The sequence below is a fragment of the Gobius niger genome (assembly GCF_951799975.1).
Source record: "Gobius niger genome assembly, chromosome: 16".
In the NCBI taxonomy this organism is placed as follows: Eukaryota; Metazoa; Chordata; class Actinopteri; order Gobiiformes; family Gobiidae; genus Gobius; species Gobius niger.
The window spans coordinates 15,018,346-15,038,783 of NC_136867.1; the positions used below are offsets into that span (position 1 = coordinate 15,018,346).

The 20,438-nt window shown below is 41.7% G+C and overlaps 1 protein-coding gene across 1 annotated transcript in view; it reads right to left on the reverse strand.

The window, feature by feature from the left end:
• Window positions 1-15,790, reverse strand: part of alk (ALK receptor tyrosine kinase) — a 423,524-nt gene extending 407,734 nt beyond the window's left edge. Inside the window, exon 1 of the mRNA XM_079573064.1 lies at window positions 14,463-15,790. Coding sequence (XP_079429190.1) covers window positions 14,463-15,186 — 724 coding nt within the window. The 5' untranslated portion in view covers window positions 15,187-15,790. The remainder of the gene's footprint in view (window positions 1-14,462) is intronic.
• Window positions 15,791-20,438: the final 4,648 nt, after the last annotated feature.

Here is a 20,438-nt window from a genome sequence, read left to right on the forward strand (position 1 = left end):
GATGGGGCTGTGGGCTGTTGTGGGGTTGGAGTGGTGTTGGGGTGGGGGGGGATAAGCGCGTGCTGTAAGAAGCCGCTCCGCCCTGGCCTTTCGGGGCGAATCATATCCCATTAAGAGAGCTTTGTCCTGTGATGACGATGCTGCTGGCGCCCTTCGACAATCCCATTACAGATCATAAAGGGAGCTGGGGATGTGGCCTGAGAGCACTCCTGTCTGCCACTCCGGACCGGCCCTGCGCGCTTGTCTCTACGGTGCCCAACGCCTCCACTCAATTGGCTTTTTAACTTCAGGTGAACGCTGGGAGATTAGTTTTTGTGACACTGTGACTTGTTTGCTTCAATGGCTTTGGCTTAAGGTGTATCAAACGTGAGAGTGATTTGAGTTAGGCTTACTGCTCCTGGTTCAGCGGACTGGGAAGACCAAGGCTTTACACTGTATCCTCCACATGCTCACGTCTTATATATTCCCCACTCTGGGCTGTTCTTCAAGCCAGCTGGCCTTATTATAACCCATAAATCAATGTAAGGAGGTCCACAAGGGCATCTAAGGGAGTAGACTATTAAGATGTATGTTTTCAAACCGCACTCATTTAGCTTACTTAATCAATATATTTTTATGCGGCAATTCATAAAAAAATGCGGATAGGTTCCCTCAGACGACATAAAAATACTTATTGGCTAAATAACACAAACACAGCTAATTATTGCCTCCAAGAAGGTCAGTAAATCGAATGCTTGTGTAGGACACAAAAATACAGCCTGACACTGGTGGGTAAAGTTCTCAATGTTAAATGTCAGGAAAAACTTTCTAATAAGTGAACCAAACTAAAAGAGCCCACGGTAATGAAAAGCAAAATGGAAAAGTTTCCGTCATGAATCAAAGGAAGGTGGATTTATTAATGTGATTTTAAAATGACACACAACCGCTGAAAGGTCGATGCCTGACTCATATTGATGCAATGATCCAGACGTAATGTGAAATTTTTAAAAAAGCATTCATCATTGTATCCTCCAGGTCAAGAGGGGGATACCATTACAAAATACTAATGTGAAAATATTTGAACATTTATGCCATTTTGACATTGATTCCAACTGTTCATCTGCAATAAACAAGTAGAATGCGGAAAGATGAAGTCAAATATGTTATAACCTAATTTCCCATGGTTTGATATGGAAATGAAGGGCCTATGACTTTCACATTCGGAGCATGTACAGTATGCATTTGAGCACGCACCTCGCTCTGAGCTAAACTCCTGCACCAAGGCCCTCCTATAAGCATCACCATTAATCAAAGAGGCAGCTCCACACTTTTTCTTCCCCCTTTTTTTTTTTCATAAGAACAAGCAAGTGGCATAAATAACTAAAACATCAGGGGGAAAGGCAGAAAAAGACAGTCCTCAAAATGGAGCCGGAATAAGGCATATCAGACAAAGTCACCTTGAGTTTGTCTAATTTACAAAACAGACGAGACGCAGTGATTAATGCCATCAAAGGCGTTACAGTCTGTGTTCACGTCAACAAGGTGTTTATCAACCTGGCCCTGCCACATTTACACCTTTGATTCCTGAGTCACCGCAAAATTGTCTCGTCTGGCAACAGTTCACCCCACCAAGCTTTGAGACTCGAGCCAAATACGTCTCATGGCCAAAGTAGGGCTACGTGTGGATGAAATGAATGTCACACTGTACTATTCACACTATGCAGATAGAAACCACAAAGTGAAATGGCAACACTTTTGGGGACGCTCCAACCAATGAGCAGCCTGTCTCTCTACCTATTTTCATCGAATGTGTAAGAAGTTAAAGGAACAGGCCACCGTTTTTCCATACTGAGATATGTTCTTACCTGAGCTTAGACGAGTTGATGTGTACCTGTCTGGTCTTTGTGTGTGCCCTCAGTCACGCACAACGATCAAACATGTTGTTAGCATTTGGCCTCTCCCAGCATATTCCTATGGCTCCAAACGGGGGTGAAGTTGGAAGCTACCAAGCTCTTCCATGGGCACGCACAAAGACCAGACAGGTACGTATCAACTCGTCTGAGCTCAGGTTAGAACATATGACAGCATGAAAGAACTGTGTGCCCTCAGTCACACAAAAAGACCAAAGATGTTGTTAGCATTTGGCCCCTCCCAGTATATTCCTATAGCTCCAAACGGGGTGATGCTAGAAGCGACCAAGCTCTTCCACGGGCACGCATGAAGATCAAGACAGGTACGCATCAACTCGTCTAAGCTCAGGTAAGAACATACAGTATCTCAGTATGGAAAAACAATGGCCTGTTCCTTTAAAGGGGCCAGAAGCAAGTTGGCCATTTTATACTCAATACTGTCACAATGCAGGATTTTAGAGGCAGTTGTGGTGAACAGGTCTGGGCTCATTCTACACATTAGGACGTTGCTTGAACATGTAGGGGGAGGAAAATACATCATTTTAGCATTTTTAAACTCTGTATAGTCCCTTTAAGAACATATTCAGAATGTAGTGTTTATGCTGTGTTTACTTTAATGTTCAGTAACACATATCTCATGACTTTTCTACAAACCAGTCATCCACTTTGAGTGCAAAAACAGGATAGCAATTTACTTTACAACAAAGTGACATAAGACCGAGACGCACAATACCTAAAAACATAGTCATTATGATAAACACAAGGACCCATGTACATCATTTTTTTTCTTTTTTATGGAAAAGTGTAAACTTCACCCTAGTACAACATAAAGAGTGTTATTACCAGAAAGATTTTTTAGCATTATGTCTTTAAAGGATGCATTATCTCTTGTCTGTATCCATCCTATTACCAACGTATTACAGTGTTATGAGGTAAAGTACGACCCAAAGCAGGCACAAATAACTGGCACATAAATCATTTGCACTTCAAGCGGCTCGCATGTGGTAGTGAGTGACCTGACAGTCGTCATGTTCAACGTGTGCCACACAGATTCAAGGGAGTTCAGGTGCCATCTCATTAATACGCCGTAATCTTCAGCTGTCCTTGTCAAAAACGTGGCGCCGACGTGACTCTCTGCCTTTGTTAACCCTCTGGAGTAAGTGCTGCTCGCTCCAGTGAATCTGCTCCAATTCAAGCGGGGACGGTGAATGACGGAAATATAGGTTACCTGTGTGGTCCAGTGATGGGTGATCGTACAGTGTGACCAGATTACCAATTTAGGAGGCTCGACTCTGACTAGATGTCTCTCCAGCTAGTGATTTACTTATAATTGGGACTGCACAGTGAACAATATGAGAGAACATTTGTTGCCCACTACACCATTTCGGCACATTCCATTAAATTTAAACAATTCATTAAATAATGTCAAAGAAACAAAGTAGCTAAAGTCAATTACCCTAATGTTGTGATATCAACTATTTGGGAATATTGTGCAGCCTACTTATTGTAATAATCTCAGCAGATAAAGGTTGCCAAAATATAATACTTTGAAACATTCAAGGCTCTTACTTGCATAGATATTTCGACAAGAATGATGGTGTGCAATTGAAAAGCATTCAGTGGCCTTTTACCAGAACATTTTCTATCAAAACTTCTGGTTTCTATGCAAATGTTTCGGGACGTTGTCTGGACAATTGCTCCTTCTCCTGATTTGAAGCACTTCAATCAGAGAGCCGTGTTGCCAGTGTCTCCTACAAATGGGTGAGGGGGAGTGGGAGGAGATCTATCGGCTGCAGATAACACTTTTTCACTGACAGAACCCGTAGTAAATACGGCGGAGAGCGACGGAGTGAGTGCCATGGACTAACTCCCTTCCCAGCAATGTCATGAAATCAAGCCGAGTTTGCTCCAACATCGTGACGTGTGTGCTTGATCATGTTCACGGCGCATCGATCAGCGGTACCAGTGGCCAGAGGGGTCCACCAGGGTCCCCCTCGACATACAAGAACCCACTCCATAGAGTCCATTGATCATAGAAATGCATAAATAATAAAGTGGCATGTCGTTCTGACTTGTCATCGATTTTCCCATTAGCGGCTGATTGATACAAGCTTTAAATGTCACAGTGCTTATTGATTGGCGGCGGGTTTGCGCGCCGTGCCCTGGCAGCCCCGTGTCACTTTTCCACTGGCTTTGCAGCTTTCCACCTGGACGCCGTGTTAAATGAAAGGGCAGCAGGTGCGCCGTGTCATCAGCGTATAGGCTTAGCTCTCTCAGCCTCACTAAGCTTTATTTACAGCACCACTTTGCACCTTATAGGGACCAAATTAAGGTTGGACATTTTTGAAAACGCGCTATCACTTGGAACATGCTTGGAAAAGTGCAAATTTCAGTTGATAAATGGAACAAGTCCACGTCTAATTCATGGTTTAACACTTTATAGGGCACATGACTGTTTTTAGTCATTTCTGCAGACTTTATATATGGCCACGCTGCTGCACATCAATAAGGTAAAGAAGCATGTAGTCCTCACTCAGCCAATCAGAAGAGATCACTCCACATGACAGATTACTGTCTCATTTGACCAATCAGCAAAGACCGGTCGCGCTCTCAACTTCCTGCTTTCTCTGAAGTCTAAAAAAGACCCAAGTCTGGCTATATTCATGGTATATTTCTTTACATTACTTGACAACTAACCATGGTAAGTTGATGAAATTCACACATTTTATTGGTAAATAATTGTGCTAAGTGATGATATATTAGTGGTTTTGGAGGACGTAGTAAAATTAGTGAAATTACAGCATGAAAAAGGCAGGCACCATATTATTCATACTTACAGTATTTTCTTGACAAAAGAATCAATAAACTCTAGGACTATGCTTTTATGTTGCCAAAGGTTATTTTTAGTACATTTATTAGGCAAATAATACTGGTGGTGACTGGCCCCGCCCACTGCATATAAAGCAATTACATTTCAAAAGCTCTTGCCTATGACAGATGTGATCATTCAAACTTCAGTATCACAAAACACAATGTACCCCCTAGATCTGAAAGTACTTTTTCTCTATTTATATATAAACTTTTGTAAAAGTTGTAAAATGTTTTACCCCTTAAAGGGTAAGGGACTTAATATGGACTTAATATGGTAACTTTGTTAACAGTATTTTTTATTTTTTTTTACCAGTTTAGGGCAAGGAACAAAATATGGTAACTTCGCTCACATTGATTTTCTGCATGATAATGAAAAATTTGGAAAAATGCTACAACAGAAATACACTTGTGTTATGTCTCCCAATAACACACTTAGATAGAAATTATTTATTTCAAAGTATTTCAGTGAACCCTATAAAGGGTTAATTTTGCAACCAGTTTGTGTGTGCATAATTTAGTCCAATTTGAGATCCTTTTAAGACTTGGTTTAGTTATGATTTGATCTTGAATCTAGGCCTGGTGGTAAAAGGTCTACTGTTTTAAGTTGTGGGGTGAAAAGTTTGAGAACCACTGAAATGCAGCATTACCTTCTTCAGTTATTTGATCTGAAAAGGAGCAATTCCATTCATTATTTCAAAAAACAGTTTAAAACCTTAATTTTTGAGAAATATACAAAAAATGCTTAAGAAAATGTGGTTATGTTAAGCTCATGTGATACTGTTGTGCATAAATTGGAACAGAGAAACAAACAAGCATTTGTATTTACAAATTACCATATTATTATTTTAGTAAAGAAGAAAAAATATGTGTACTGTTTATGCGTGAAGGTAAAGGTATATATATAATATATTGTATACATTTGGGTTTTTTTGTAACGTCTTTGATGGGTAGATGTTGTTTTGTTGTTTTGTAAACAGGGTAGGAAAAATAAGCCACGGCTTCAGCCTACACCTTTTCGGTTACCCGCCTTGTCTGTGATGAATTTGCAGTACATACTGTACTTTTTGTTTTATGTTTTTGTAACCGAATAAACATTCATTCATTCATTCATTCATCTCTGGGTGCTCATCTCGATATATACAAGTTCCATATTTTGGACTGAGCTTCTGGATTATTTATAGTTCACTTTCCAATAATAATAATCCCTGTCCAAGTTATAATATCTCATTATTCCTGGTTGGAGCTTTCAGTGTTTGGAGATGATCAAATGTTGGGCTTACCCTCATTATGTTTACATCTGTTTTGAAACCTCACTGTGTTAAAAAAAATATATATACAGAAGGGGCTCTCATGGCTCAAGAATGACAGAAGATGAGGGAGGAGTACTTGGACACGCAGATTTAAAAGTGTATCCATCTTTTAATGAGAAAACCCTCCCCAAAGAGCTACAGGCGAGAGACTGAACACAGTCGCAAGAATAATCTAACTTTATAAATACACTCAGACTTCATGCTTCGGATGACGCTGTAATATTTTGGCCGGTAGCTACAGCATTCACACAGTGGGCTGATCAGTCAAGGGCTCCCCAGGGAACAAGAGATATTTCGGTTGGACTGTTTTGTTTTCTGAAGACAGAGGAGGAGGTTGAGTAAGACACAGCTCAGTTAAATCACAGAGGCGTGTGTGACAAGAAGGCCAGTCAGAGTAAAAATGTAACACCCATCAATAGTTCACAGTGGCAATCTCGGATGGCTGCTCTCATTAAATTGAATATGTGATAAGAAAAGTTTTGGACTGCATTGGATGGGCTTCGTTAAAGCAGAACTAAGTAACTCATGCTCCTCGAGGCCATAAGCGCCACTGCAGGTGTCGTAGCATGTTGCGGTTTTTTGCTCATTAATTGTCCCGTGAGAGTAAATACTACGCTGACAGAAAAGACAAAGGGAGAGAGGGATATTGTACATCCAGTTACACAATGGAGACATTTTTTTTCACTCAGACTTGGCTGTAAATACTGTTTAAGTGGTGCTAGCCCACAGTTAGCTTTGCCTGTTAGCTTCTTCTTCATGATTCCATTAGTTTATATTGGGGCCTAGTGTGGTTTTCTGGCCAGAGACACCAGGGGGAGATGAAAGACCCCCCAATCACACCATCAGCACTTGTATTACCCCCAAAGGAACTACGAAAAGGATTTATTAACGTAAACAAGTTACTTAGTACTGCTTTAATATTTGAAACATTTTGTTTAACCTCTTACCACCCGCCTTAACCGAGCACATTGTCCCCCAGTTCTAATCTAAAAGCTTCTTGACTGAAGAATTTACTGCCTAATGGGCCAGTGTAACGCCTCATTTGAAAGCTAAGAACTGATTTTTACAGATCTTTTTCATCGTGTTGTCAAGATATGGTTGTCACTGTTTTTATGTTATTTTTGTTTATCTCATTTTTGTCACTTCTTAGAGTTTTTGTCTCTTTTCTGTTACTCTTTTGTGGCTTTTTTGACACTTGTTATGTTTTCAACCTCGTTTTCTTCTCGTTTTTGTTACCATTTTGAGGCTTTCGATTTGGGTAAAGCCAAACTGGAGAAAATGCGCTCGGTTCATGGGGGAGTTATGAAGTTAAGAGTTTTGGAATTGTAGTATTTGGTTGATGAATTTAAAAAAAAATGAAGCAACGCCTTTAATTGTCCATATTGCACTTCTTGGCTAAAAACAACCCATAGTGTAGAGTTCTATAATAGAGATAAATGTTAAAAGAGAAGACAAATATGTTTCCAGGGGCAAGCGGAAGAATCAAAGAGTCACTAACTCAAGCCTGTGTGAGCTATCGTTTATGAAGTCAGTCTTTGCTAATGGGCCTCTGAAGAGCATAAACATCTGCGGAGGGGCAGGCCAGGAGGAATGTGCAAGTTAATGAAGCAGGGGCCCCACTTTCTTCTGGCTTCCCCTTCAGCCGCAATCGTTTAATGATTCTCCCGCCACCTATTTATGGCGCCGCTTGGTGAACATAACAGAGGTTAATAAAGTAGAGGTCAACTCTTTATCGTACCTGCCCACTACTGTTTCCCCCATAACCTGCACTGTAACTCATCTGAGCGTTCTCATTAATGATCTGCCCCCCATAGGCCAATGCATATAGGGCCAGGAAGTAGGAACGCACTGTTAATGCCTTGATTCCCCACGGCACGCTCGCCTGATCGCCAATTTATTCCCGGTGCCATGGAGGGTATTTATTTCATGCTAATAGCCAGAGTCGTACTGCAGGCGGGGAAACAAGTGAGTTATGTATATTACAGGGAGGAAATGCCAAACAGAAACAAATCAAGGTGGAATATGGGGAAATGCGAGTGGATTATTTTGCAGATGGGACAGAGTTTGGGGGTTTGCAGAGGAGACTGGAGATAGGTGTGTGTAATAGGTGTCAGAAAGTTGGACTTGAAGTTCATCGGCATTGCATTTTGGGAACGGAAAACTGTTCTGTAATAAGTGTGATATTGGAAACCTGTAGCTGCGGCCTTCTATAAAATAAAATGAGTTGACACCATTCCAGCAGTGGCACAGTATGAAATTGTTTTATAATAATTACTTTTTATGCAGACCTTCATTTTTTATTTTTTTATTTTTCCCAGCGTGAGTCAACTATTTTAAGTTTACACGAAGCGCTACCTTTTATACACTAAAAATGTATTATATACAACATTATGAGCTTTTATGTGATTCGTTGCCCCATGATATGTAGACTTATAGACTTATATGCATTTATTTTATTTGGTCGGGACAGTGCATGTTAATGAACATACATGGGTCTCATGCATGTAAACAAGCCACACTGGATTGGAGCCTTGGGCTAGTTTCCATCTGGCGTCCTACACGCACAGTACACACATGCATACTACACACACGTACATGTTTTAGTGGTAGGGGAAACCAGAGTACCCGGAGGAAACCTACGCAGAGAACATGCAAACTCCACACAGAAAGGCCCCGTCCAGGTGGGAATTGAACCCGGGACCTTCTAGCTGTGAAGCACGAGAGCTAACCACTTACATCGTGCTGCAGATAATTCTTGCGGCACTCACTCACTCCTCCCCATTTACATCAATTACTCAATTCAAGAGATAATCCAAAAAAGCAGAGACACACTTGGAAGATAAATATAACAAAAAAACAGCATGGTATCACACTCTTCTCAGCACTGTCACGGGAACAAACTGTTTAGAAATAATTAAAGTAGCTACGCTTTTATGCTGTTTGTGACACGTGTAAAGTCCCCATTGGTTTCCGTGGTTTAATAAACCTTGTGGAGGGGGTGGTATCGCAGCATTGTTTGCACCCCGCCATGACTGAGGGCTATTGTATGGAACCTGGACAGTCTAGCAAATTGATAGAGGATGATTGAAAATCTTTTCAACAATTACTGTACTTAGATTTATTGAGTAAAGGAGGCTACATTTCTTCTCGCTCTTGTAGTCAATATAAAGAACTCTTGTAGTCAGTCTTAGATGTGACAACAAGGGTGAGAAGAAACTCCTGATCGAAGCAAAACGTCCTTTATTCTATTAACCCAATCCAGTCTACGATTTTGGAAAATCTCTTTGATGGGAAATTTCTGGAAAACTGAGAGCATGCAGAAACAAATTGAAAGATGAGATGCAAAATGAATTCAACAACTGAATAGCCAGAGCAATAAAGCCCTGCAAAAAGAAATCTAGAAATAAGTCAAATTTGCCACTGATTTGAATAATTCATTTGAAGAAAACTGTCTGTGGGTTAAGTTTTTGTCCACACTTACATTAGGGGGAAAATATCTCATTAAAGTCCAAATTAGAGGTAAAAAAAAATCTTAAATCACTATAGTTTTGTTTTTGTTTTTTTGGTTTGTTTGTTTTTTACCCCATTGACCAGATTTCTTGGAACTACTTACATCAGGGGCAAATTTACTTATTTCAAGAAAACGTTACCTATTTCTAGATCACTTTTTGCAGTGTAAGCCTGTTTGTAGGCTGAAAAGCACATGTTTCTGCACTACCTCTGGTGACTCAAGACCTTGGACAGCTCCACGGTTTGTCACAGGGTTAAATAGCTCTAGACACAGGCCATTCACTCCACAAGGCCTCGGCAGCACATTACTGCTGAAAAGTGTCAGCCCTGAACCACAACCAGTGGACCGAGGTCACATTAAAAGTCTATCGTGTCTCAATGTCATTTAAATGTTTTACCGGGATTTAAATGCGTTACAACACAGGCACTAATTCTGGCAATCACTGACGTAACTCTGAATAGATCACTACGACAGTATATGTAGCCCACTAAGCCTCTAGTCTTATTCCACATAAAGAGCGAGGTCCGTGTCTCAACATTGTGAGTTCCAATCAGTGGTCGAAGCAAATATGACCAGGCTCGGGCGCTAGCTTTTAATGGTGCACAGTTCTGCCAAAAAGCAAGGTTTCAAACAGCCGGATCTAATCACAGAGCGAACGTTTCATCAATAGTGTCACAAAAGTTGAATATAGTAGCACTTGACATGACAACTAAAAGTCTCCAAACGCTCCAAGATCAAAATAGAGACACATAAATCCCATTAGGCTCTCTCTCGCCCCGCACTCTCCGCTTAAACAACTGTCGGAATGAAGCAAAATGGTAAAGTGTTTCAAACATCGCCTTTCCGTGTGTCCTCTGGAAGTGCTAAAGTGCAGAGAAAATCCTTTAAACAGTCAGATCCTGTGTGCTTATCTCTCTGTTTGCCATTTTACCACACGCCTTTGATGTAGCAGCGTGATCAATAGAAATCTAAAAGGGCTTAGTTTACCCGGCCAAATTAATCCCAAATCCTTGACTTGCACTTTGCTCTTTGTTTGGCCGATAATAGATACATTTGATCTGGCAGCACTGGAGAAATACATCCATGATTCTCAAGCTGTAATTGAATGAACACAGAGGGCGGAAAGAATACAGTTTTACAACACAATTTGAAAATCTCATTACAATTCAAAGCAGATCTCATTCTGGATGTGCATGTGTGTGATTTGCATTCCCTCGCACGGGCGGGAAACTATATCCTCCATTGTATTTCTCTGGAGACCAGCGTTCAAACTGTGGTACATGCTGGCACATGAACATGGAATAATCATATCTCCATTCAGAAGCTGATTCAGTCCATAAATAGTAGTTCTAGTTGAAACACCGGATCACCTGCAAAGAAACAGAGTCTTCTGAGCGGCTTTTTAATTGAACAGCTCTTATAAACGAAAGAATAAAGAGCCATAAATCCCATTACAAGTCTTTCATGGGTCTGTAGACGCTGCACTGCTGTCACTCGCCGCTCATCACTGACTCCCCTAAGACACGAGTTGACGGATGGGTCAAATGCAGAGGACGTATTCCACAAACTCAAAATAATACGTGCTCTTGTTGTCCATTCTATTATAGCAAAACATCTATCCTCTGGGGGTAGCCACAGCACGGAACCTGTAACAAAGACTCTATACGCTTCCCATATTTTGCCCTGTGCTTTGATGCAGTGTGGAGTAGTTAATAATGTAGGAATGCTCATACTTCTCTCGCTGATTCATACCAGGATGCCTCTACTGACTGCAGAGGGCTTTAATGATTGATGAATTGATCAATTTCCGGATACGGATGTGGAATAGAAGACACGATCATAGCCGCAATAAACAACGGGCGACACTTAATTAGGCCCAATAAAAGTTGATGCCACTGCACTTCTTTGATTGCTCCCCTCATCCATAACTATTTATAATGCTAAGTGCTGAGAGTCGGGATGAGTTATGTTTGAGTCATGAGTTATTTAGGCACTTTTGTATCATTAAATCCCATGTTACCAAGTGTCTGAGTGGGAAAGATTAGACTTTTTTTTTTTTTTTTCCTTCCATTGCGCATAGCAGCATATAAAGCCAATGCAAGATCTAGTCATGACCCTGTTCTTTTCCCCCATATTAATCGAGCGACGTCTGATTTGATTTAAGTGGATGTAGCTAATATGATTTGTGAACACAGACGAGATAGACCTTTCAAATAAAACACTGCTCGAACAAAACATGAACGCTTTTCTCTCAGGTGCAATTAAGCACGCAGAAACCTAAATTAATTAAACTGATTGGGCCTGCTAAAGTCCAAATCAGGCGCTGTTGACCTGACAATTATCAAGCCTCATGACAATAGCCGAAATAGAGCAAAGATGAGATTGCGATTTCAATCACATTTTGATCAACAGCACAGCCATCGAGAAGTATGCTGTGTCTCATTTTTACCTTTACCAGGTTTTTCCCTGAACTTCATAAAGAAGGAAGTAGCATACAGCCATTGTTCAACCAAATGTAAAATATACATCAAGAAAAATCATTCTAAACAATAGATGTGTGATAAAGCCTTTTGAGGTTTTATTTATGAAGCAATATGTCTGCATGGTTATTGGTGCTGATGGGAGAAATAGGCAGGCTTTTAGTTGATGAAGAGCGTGACCGTGATAGGATCTGACTCCATTAATATTTGATTAACCCTACAACAAACCTTAACCAAACTCAATCTAGGATAATTAGTTTACATAAGGCATGTCTTTTGACTTTCCAGGCACATACTCAACCACCCTATGGTTATATAACACAGCATCCACTCTTCTTCCAAGTCAAATTCGACAACCCTACATGTAGATGCATATGCAAGACAATCAATGGTGCATTTCTCCTTAATATCTGCCATCATTAACAACAAAGCTGATCAAACAACAAATAACATACTTGCAGTGTCATTCGGGTATATATTTTTGCTTCAAGCGCTTGCAACTTGACCCTTACGTTAAATCGCTGATGCAAATGGCTGAAAACTGTATGACTTTATCACATGCAGCCATCACAAAACGAGTAAACACATACTACATCATTCTAACCCACTCATTAGTATCGGGTGGAAACTTGTCTAAATATTGAAACAAAAGCTCCAGCTGGTCTATTGAGCCCAAGTGTAATTTGCTTTTTTTTTTTTTTTTTTTTTGCACAAACAAATCTAGGAGCTCCATCCGCAGCGCTTTCAACCTGTTGGCTGCAGCACAGGCCTGCTGCTGCCCGCACACAGGTTCAGCTCACTATTCTTTGATAATATAAAATCCGCAAACGGTGAAAGCAGAGCACCTCGTGTCCTGCTGGGTTTCCATCTCCAGCGTCAGCAGCTGTGGCGAGGAGCCCGCTGGGATCGGCACTGGCGGTCCACTCACCAAACTCTCCACACAAATGGATTAACAATGTTGCTTTTGGACTTTTCGGTGCCTGGAACACTTCAGGCATCATTGAAGCAGTTCTACTGTATAAGCACAAGGCATTCCTTTACAATAACGGCTGAAAGACAGTAATGCAGGCAAAAGGAAAGTCTGATAATCTGTTTAGGGTTGGGGTTAGGCCATGAATGAGCATTAGCATGGTAGTTGTTACAAGCATATTATTAATGGTAATAGATAATAGTATAATAAGCAGTTTATCACTTCATGGCCTATTAATTCCCCATGCTTATCAATACTAAACCCCTATACCCCTTTATATAAATGTTTACTCAAGGCTTCTAAGCTGTCTATGGGAAGCCAATGTACAGCAACTATTCACACGATACGTCTAAGTATTTTCTCTATATGTACAGTATGCCAGCAGGGGACTGATCTGCCTATACTGTGTCCATCCCTGTGCATCGCTTTTGTCTATCAGGTTCACTTGCATTTCCCTATCTGGGCCAACCTCCTTCATCAAAGTGATTAAGCAATTACACTGATTGTGCCGTTGCTCGAGAACAGGGAAGGACCCTTGAGTATTGAGTGCTAAGGCTTTCTTGGTAGATAACGGCTTAATTTGTGCCTAATCAAAAAATAAAGCCCCTGTTCTATTATAGTCTTTCACCATGTAAGGCTTAGGGGGATTGTGGAGACCCGGTCCCATAAAACTCACACAAAGAAGTCCGGAATAGGACATTTCAAACTTTGGACATTGGACAATAGGGGCAAAGGAAAGCTACAACTGCAATCATGTGACAATATGTTAGAAAAACTAGGCATCTACAACAATAGTTTCAGAGATCGCACAGAAGATTGAAGTGGTGAATGAAATACCAAAGCATCAATTTCATGATATTCATTATTATTTATTGAATGACCTCACCTCTAAAGCAAATGTCACAAATATCACCTGCTATCATAGTTAAAGGTCTGATTGTGACCTGTTTTTTAAGTGTACATCTGTGAACTCATTGCTATTTTTGCGGCAATACCACAAGTCACCACAAGTAGCTACAACTGCAGTCCACGTGAGGGGCATGTCAAGCGACTCAATTAAGTTTTATAATCAAGTTCTGATTATAACCTCCTCAAATACAAAACTTCAAAAGGTATACATCTTTTTACATGACTTAATTTCAAATACAAGAAAATGCCAAACTTTATCCGCGCAGGAGAATGTGAAGACCAGACCTCAGCTTGTTTTTCACAAATAAAGTTATGCTGACAGTGCTCACAACACTTTTATTCACACCACTCAATCCCCAATCGCACGTCGACCCCTGTCGTTGCGCACGTGGAGGTTTACGCAGCGCACGCAGCGGCGGAACGGGCGCACACATGTTGGTCACACGCACAGATCTCAGCGGCTCGCCCATGGGGAAAAAAAAACACTCTAGGCGTGCGTAAAACAGGGAAACACTAACTTACCACTGGAGGACATCTGGAGGAAAAGGCGGGGGTCTGCAGCTCGTATAGTGGCTGCGTAACGATCCTCTATGCCGGGCACCTGTGCCTTTTTCTCGGGTATGAGCCTGACTCTGAGGCGGCCTCCATCGGCCCCCAGCCACCACTCCACAACAGAAGTGAGGTCCATCTCCAGCGTCAACACAGGGGCCTCTTCATACACAGACAACCCCCCGCAGCCTGTCTTCACTAAATCCTCCCCGATCTCCACCACCACCTGATTCGACTTCCTCGCCTCCAATTTCAGAACTTTGGACAGCGGCCGCTTCTGAAAGAACGGCAGCTGCCCGTCGGAAACATTTCTCTGCGCGGGATCCGCCGCAAAAGTCGAGATGATTTTCTGCAAAGGCACGCACAGCATCCTCAAGTTGGCGCGCACAGTGTAACAGCCGCTAAAAGTCAGACAGTCTCCGTTTAGGGGTCGCTTGATGAACTCCGCCAGGTAATAGCGCAACAGGGACGGCACCACGAGGTCCACGGCGAGCGTTTTCCGCTTGATCCGCGAGTCGTTGGTTTGGTTCGTGCTCCTTCTGGTCTCCCCGCTGCTCCCGCCGACACCGTTAGTAGCGCCGGTGCTGATGTTCAATCCCGTGGAGACCGAAGAGGCATCCGTCCCCGCAGAGACGCAGTGCAGCCCGGCAAGAAATACCGCAGAACAAACCAGGGTAGCGCACATCCGAAGAGCCATTGTTTTCAAAGACTTTGATGAACCCTCCTCGCCTCAAAACAAATCCCGTATGATCGCGAGCTCGAGTGTGAATCGATTATCCTGCGGGTCCTTGCGCTTCTTCTCCTTCCACCGCTGCTGCTGCTGCCGCCAGTGCGCACCAAACGCGAGCACAGCCACCTATGTATCTCCCCCTCTTTTTGTTTTTACATTTGTTTATCCGTCCAGGCGTCTTCCACAAGCGTAAAAAGTGCCATGTCCATCCACTCTGTACACGCTCACACCCGAGGAGCCGAAGCTTCTTCTTCTTCTTCTTCTTTTTTTTTTTTTTCTTCAATTTTTTTGTAGCAGGTTTCTCGTCTCTCCCTTCTCTTCTCTCTCCAGAACGCTGATTGATATGCCGGTCTGCTCCGCTTCTCTGGATTTCAAAGGCTCGCTGTCTCTTGGCACAGTTGTGACGGCGGCACAAGTGGTCTCTGTGTCTGTCAGCAGCGGGATGCAGCGGCTCTCTCCCCCCTTCCTTCCCTAACTCTACCTCATCTGTCTGGCTCTCTCTCCTCCTCCAACTAAATATCCTTTTTTTCCTTTAAAAAAAAACAAAAAAACAAAACAAAAAAACTCAAAAGACATCAAATCTCCAAAAGACAATCACACGTCTGCTTACAGATTTCTCCCCAAAGTGTCGGGGGGGAATATTTTTTGACGTCAGCGCACACGGTCTTCTTCTTCCAACATGACTCCCCCAGCGAAACTCCAGTGCGGTCATAACACGCTCCTCTGGCACCCATGGGCTTTCATAATGTAGCTTTACGATTATTTTTCCAATGAAGCACTGAGGTTTGTTAAGTGTCCGGATATTGCATGTGGCTCTCCGGTGCGAGAGAATTGGGAGAATTGTATTTTATTTTTATTTTTGGGGTGGGGGACTTGTTCCCACATTCCTGCGACACAAGTTGACACCACTGAGTCCTCTTCAGAAATGAGCAGTTAATTTCCTTTTTTTTTTTTTTTTTAACGAAGGGCCCACTCCACCCCAACTTCACTGAGTAAAAGGAGGGGGGGTGGGGGTTGAGTTGGGCAGGTGACGACGCTTTTACCACTAGATGGCAGGAGCGCACACTTATGTAATTTAGCTCGCGCCTGGAGTCGCCCTGATAAATCGATTAAGGCTCTAATTGCAAAGGAATGTGTTACACTGTCTTGTCAGAGCATGTATGTGTAAAGCAGGATTAGGAACGTATATGATATCGGTCATCATTAACTATTCATTAACTATTCCTTAATGAAACATGAATAAGGTTTCATTATTAAGAAAAACGATATTTGAAAGGCTTTTCATGACAGAGAAGGTCGTCATGGGTCTGATTTACATGTAAAAAGGGCTCCTGACCTTGAAGTTTTGAAAATTGTTCTGGTCCAGGATTAGAGGATGAATTAGAAGTAATATGTAATGGACCTCTGAGTGCTTAAGGGTCAGGAAAATCTTTTTTTTCACCCATGGTTTGTAGCATTATTCAGTATGCAAGCTCACACAAATATATGGCACCTACATAACAATAACACATGACAGATTCAATAGCGTGTTGATTCATTCCTTTTGCCCTGACATGACAGTGATGTGCTGTCCATGTTGTCGCAGATGCTTTAACACGCACTGCTTGCATACACTGTTGACTTAGGACGTGAATGGAGGGTACTCATAGTAAGTGAATTTGTAATATATATTTATCTCGGATTAATCACTGCACCAAGCTTCTAATTACTTCCCAAGTTCCCAATAATAGAACTGTCTCACTAATACCATCATCCAGCTCTGTTCTTCTGCACTGTTTCCTTCATTCGCGTGCATTTTCAGGACAGAAGAAGGCATTCTTGTATTTGCTATACCAAGCCGAGCACACAACTTAATCCGCAGCAGTCCGAACAAAAAAAAAAAAAGAGCCATGTCCTACTTTTATGGCTCATCTGTGCTGTATTGCTGAGTCATGAAATAAACAACACATTTCTCATAGGGAAGCGTAATAGTGTGTGTATGTCACTGTGCTATTACTAAGACTAAGAAGAATAGACCTGGTGTTACTTGACATTTTGAGGGGCGCTGTCCATGGTACCCAATGTGTACATGCCATGATTGCATTGCAGTGCTAAATCGTGTTCTCTCCACGCAGAAGTAGACAGTGCTTTTAGGTGTAAATCAAGAAAGTGAGTCGCGTGCCTTGCTGTGATCCGCACCGTGCATTGCATTTGTTGCGGATTATAGTTTTATAAGTGTCACTTTAGCGTGGGCAGTCTTGTTGAAGTAAAATGTTTGCTGACTCACAACTTAAATAAAGCATAACTAATGATGAATAAAACGGTGAGTCTTCAGCGATCAAATGACAGAACAACAAACAACAACAAAAGATCTAAGCAAATCAGTAGGAATTTAGTTTACTTTAGTTTATTTGTTTACTTGAGCAGTAGTAAACATTCTTCTCAGAGCGTATATATATGTGCCCACCCCCAAAACCGATACAATAAACATTCTCATTCCACAATAATACAAGGAACATAGTGCAAAAGGAACAAAACAACAAAGAAACAACAACAAAAAAGTTAATTATGTATCCGATCATAGTAGAAAAGAGCATTTAAAAGATGTCTTTTAAATAAGCCCTTACATGGCTGAAACACATGTACTGTATACATTCTCCAAAAAGGAGTAATACTGATTATGAAACAACAATGATGAAGCTACATAAAGAACCGTGTCAGTCGCATGCACACATACACACAACGTATCCGTTCATGGTTTAACTGTATCCTATTGTAATTACATTATCAATCATACAATTAGCAGCATTTGGTTTGCCTCATCGGCAAAGGAGAACCTGTTACACTTCAAAGCGGCTTATTAACACAGACCAAACTTACAAAGCCCTGTTTGAAGTGTTTGTATAGAGAACAGAAACGAAGCACAGCTACAACAATGGTCTGGTTTCATGTACGATGTCTAGTACAAAGCAAGTGACAAGAGGATGTTAAAAGCACAATATTATAAATATTATACTCTGTGATCTTGCTACTTTCCAGTTGTCATTACCATCATCAGTATAATATTCATTTGTGTACAATTTTTCTCCCTTTTCAATCCACTTATCATGAGTCACTGCCTAAGAAACAAGTCATATGCAGTGTACACTTCGATGAAGTCTTCTGATATAATTGAATATGTTTGAGAAAATATAAATTCTGCTGAAGAAAACGATCTCTATTTGACTCAATCTTGACTGAAACTAATCAACAATATTAACATGGCCATAAGTAGTGTAATGTTCCATCCATTACTTTAAACAAATGCACAAATGCCTCATATTCAAAAGAAATATACCGATGAAGGACAATATGAGTGTTATACATGTTCTAAGCACTATAGCCTAATGTCTAATGTCAATCGGTGAGTTTTGTCCATCTGATTATAAATGTTAAGTGCCAATATATATGAATGAATACCCCTAAAAGAAATCCGAAATGTTAGTGTATAATCCATCCATCCATCCATCCATTTTCTTCCGCTTTATCCGGGGCCGGGTCGCGGGGCAGCAGTCTCAGCAGAGATGCCCAGACTTCCCGATCCACACACACCTCGACACCAGGCCAGCTTGGAGACATAGTCCCACCAGTGTGTCCTGGGCCTTCTGCGAGGCCTTGTCCCACTAGGACATGCCTGGAACACCTCCCACGGGAAGCGGCCAGGAGGCATCCGGAACAGATGCCCGAGCCACCTCAGCTGGCTCCTTTCGATGTGAAGGAGCAGCGACTCACTCCGAGCTCCTCTCGAGTAACTGAGCTCCTCACCCGATCTTGAAGGGTGCGCCCAGCCACCCTGCGAAGGAAACTCATTTCGGCCGCTTGTATTCGCGATCTTGTCCTTTCGGTCATTACCCAAATCACATGACCATAGGTGAGAGTGGGAACGTAGATCGATTGGTAAATCGAGAGCTTTGCCCTCCGACTCCCTCTTCACCACGACAGACCGATACAGCGACCGCATCACTGCTGACGCCGCACCAATCCGTCTGTCGATCTCACGCTCCATCCGTCCCTCACTTGTGAACAAGACCCCGAGGTACTTGAAGTCCTCCACTTGAGGTAAGTGTTGTTAGTGTATAATACAAACAAAAAACATTACATACATTTCCGTTGCTAATATAAACCTGTTTCAAACAATGTCACCTCATTTGCCTTGTGTCACAGACAAGCACCCCTGTCTTTCTGATATTCCCATGCATAAAGGCACACAAATGGGAGAAAAGCACCAACATAATCTGTAGTTCATTTGAATACAAAGCCTTTCAACCTGTGGCAGAGCAGCAGCTTGGAGGATCAGACGCCTGTGCACTGCCGGCAAAAGTTTGTTCTTTATTCATAATGTATCCAAGCCACATTATTCAAGACACACTGTTTTATTCATTGAGGAAGGGAAGGATCATAAATGGGGTGGGTGTGTGCGAATTGAGGCAAGGGGGTACAAGAGCCGCACCGAACTCTATTCAGTACTTCATTTGAGAAGATGTATTCGCAACAGGAGAGAAGCCATGAGAGTAAAGTAACATCAGCTGTCCAATTTCTGTGAATGCTACCTGACTACACAATAGAGGGAGTACATTATTTTAGTTAAAGTTAGAGGTATATGCAGCATGACACCTATAACAGGTGGGATATTAGGCACCGGATCTCCAACCAGTAGCTCGCTAACCCTTTCCAAGAGGCTCCGTGAAGGAAGTCATATTTTAGATGCATTTTCTTTTTTGTTCTGAACATGTTTGACACACACTAAAACATTCAGGTAAATAATAGTAAAGGTTAAAGATGAGACTAAATACTCGACCGAAGAGAAACAGTTAAACATGTTCCTTCCAACCCTATGTAGTAATAGCTTGCTGCCCTTTCTTATCATGCAAAAGGAGCTCATGGGGAAAAAAGGTTTGGAGATTCTATCCTATTTATTTGTTATTTATTAAGTGTCTGGGAACGAGCATGAAGTATGTTTCGAACTGACTTCCAACATGAGAGAAGGATGTTCAGCTTTGTGCATTATTTATTACTAAGATGAATTGCACTTAGTTCATTACAGAATACTTAATAATAACAGTTTTGAGAGCCGTGCAGTTGTATGCCCGGACCAATGGGATTACTGCATGATAGATCACTCATTTCAGTCCTCATAGAGCAAAGTGAATCACGGCCGGACGGGTTTAGTTCACCCACAATGCACTGGGCCTTGAGCTGAA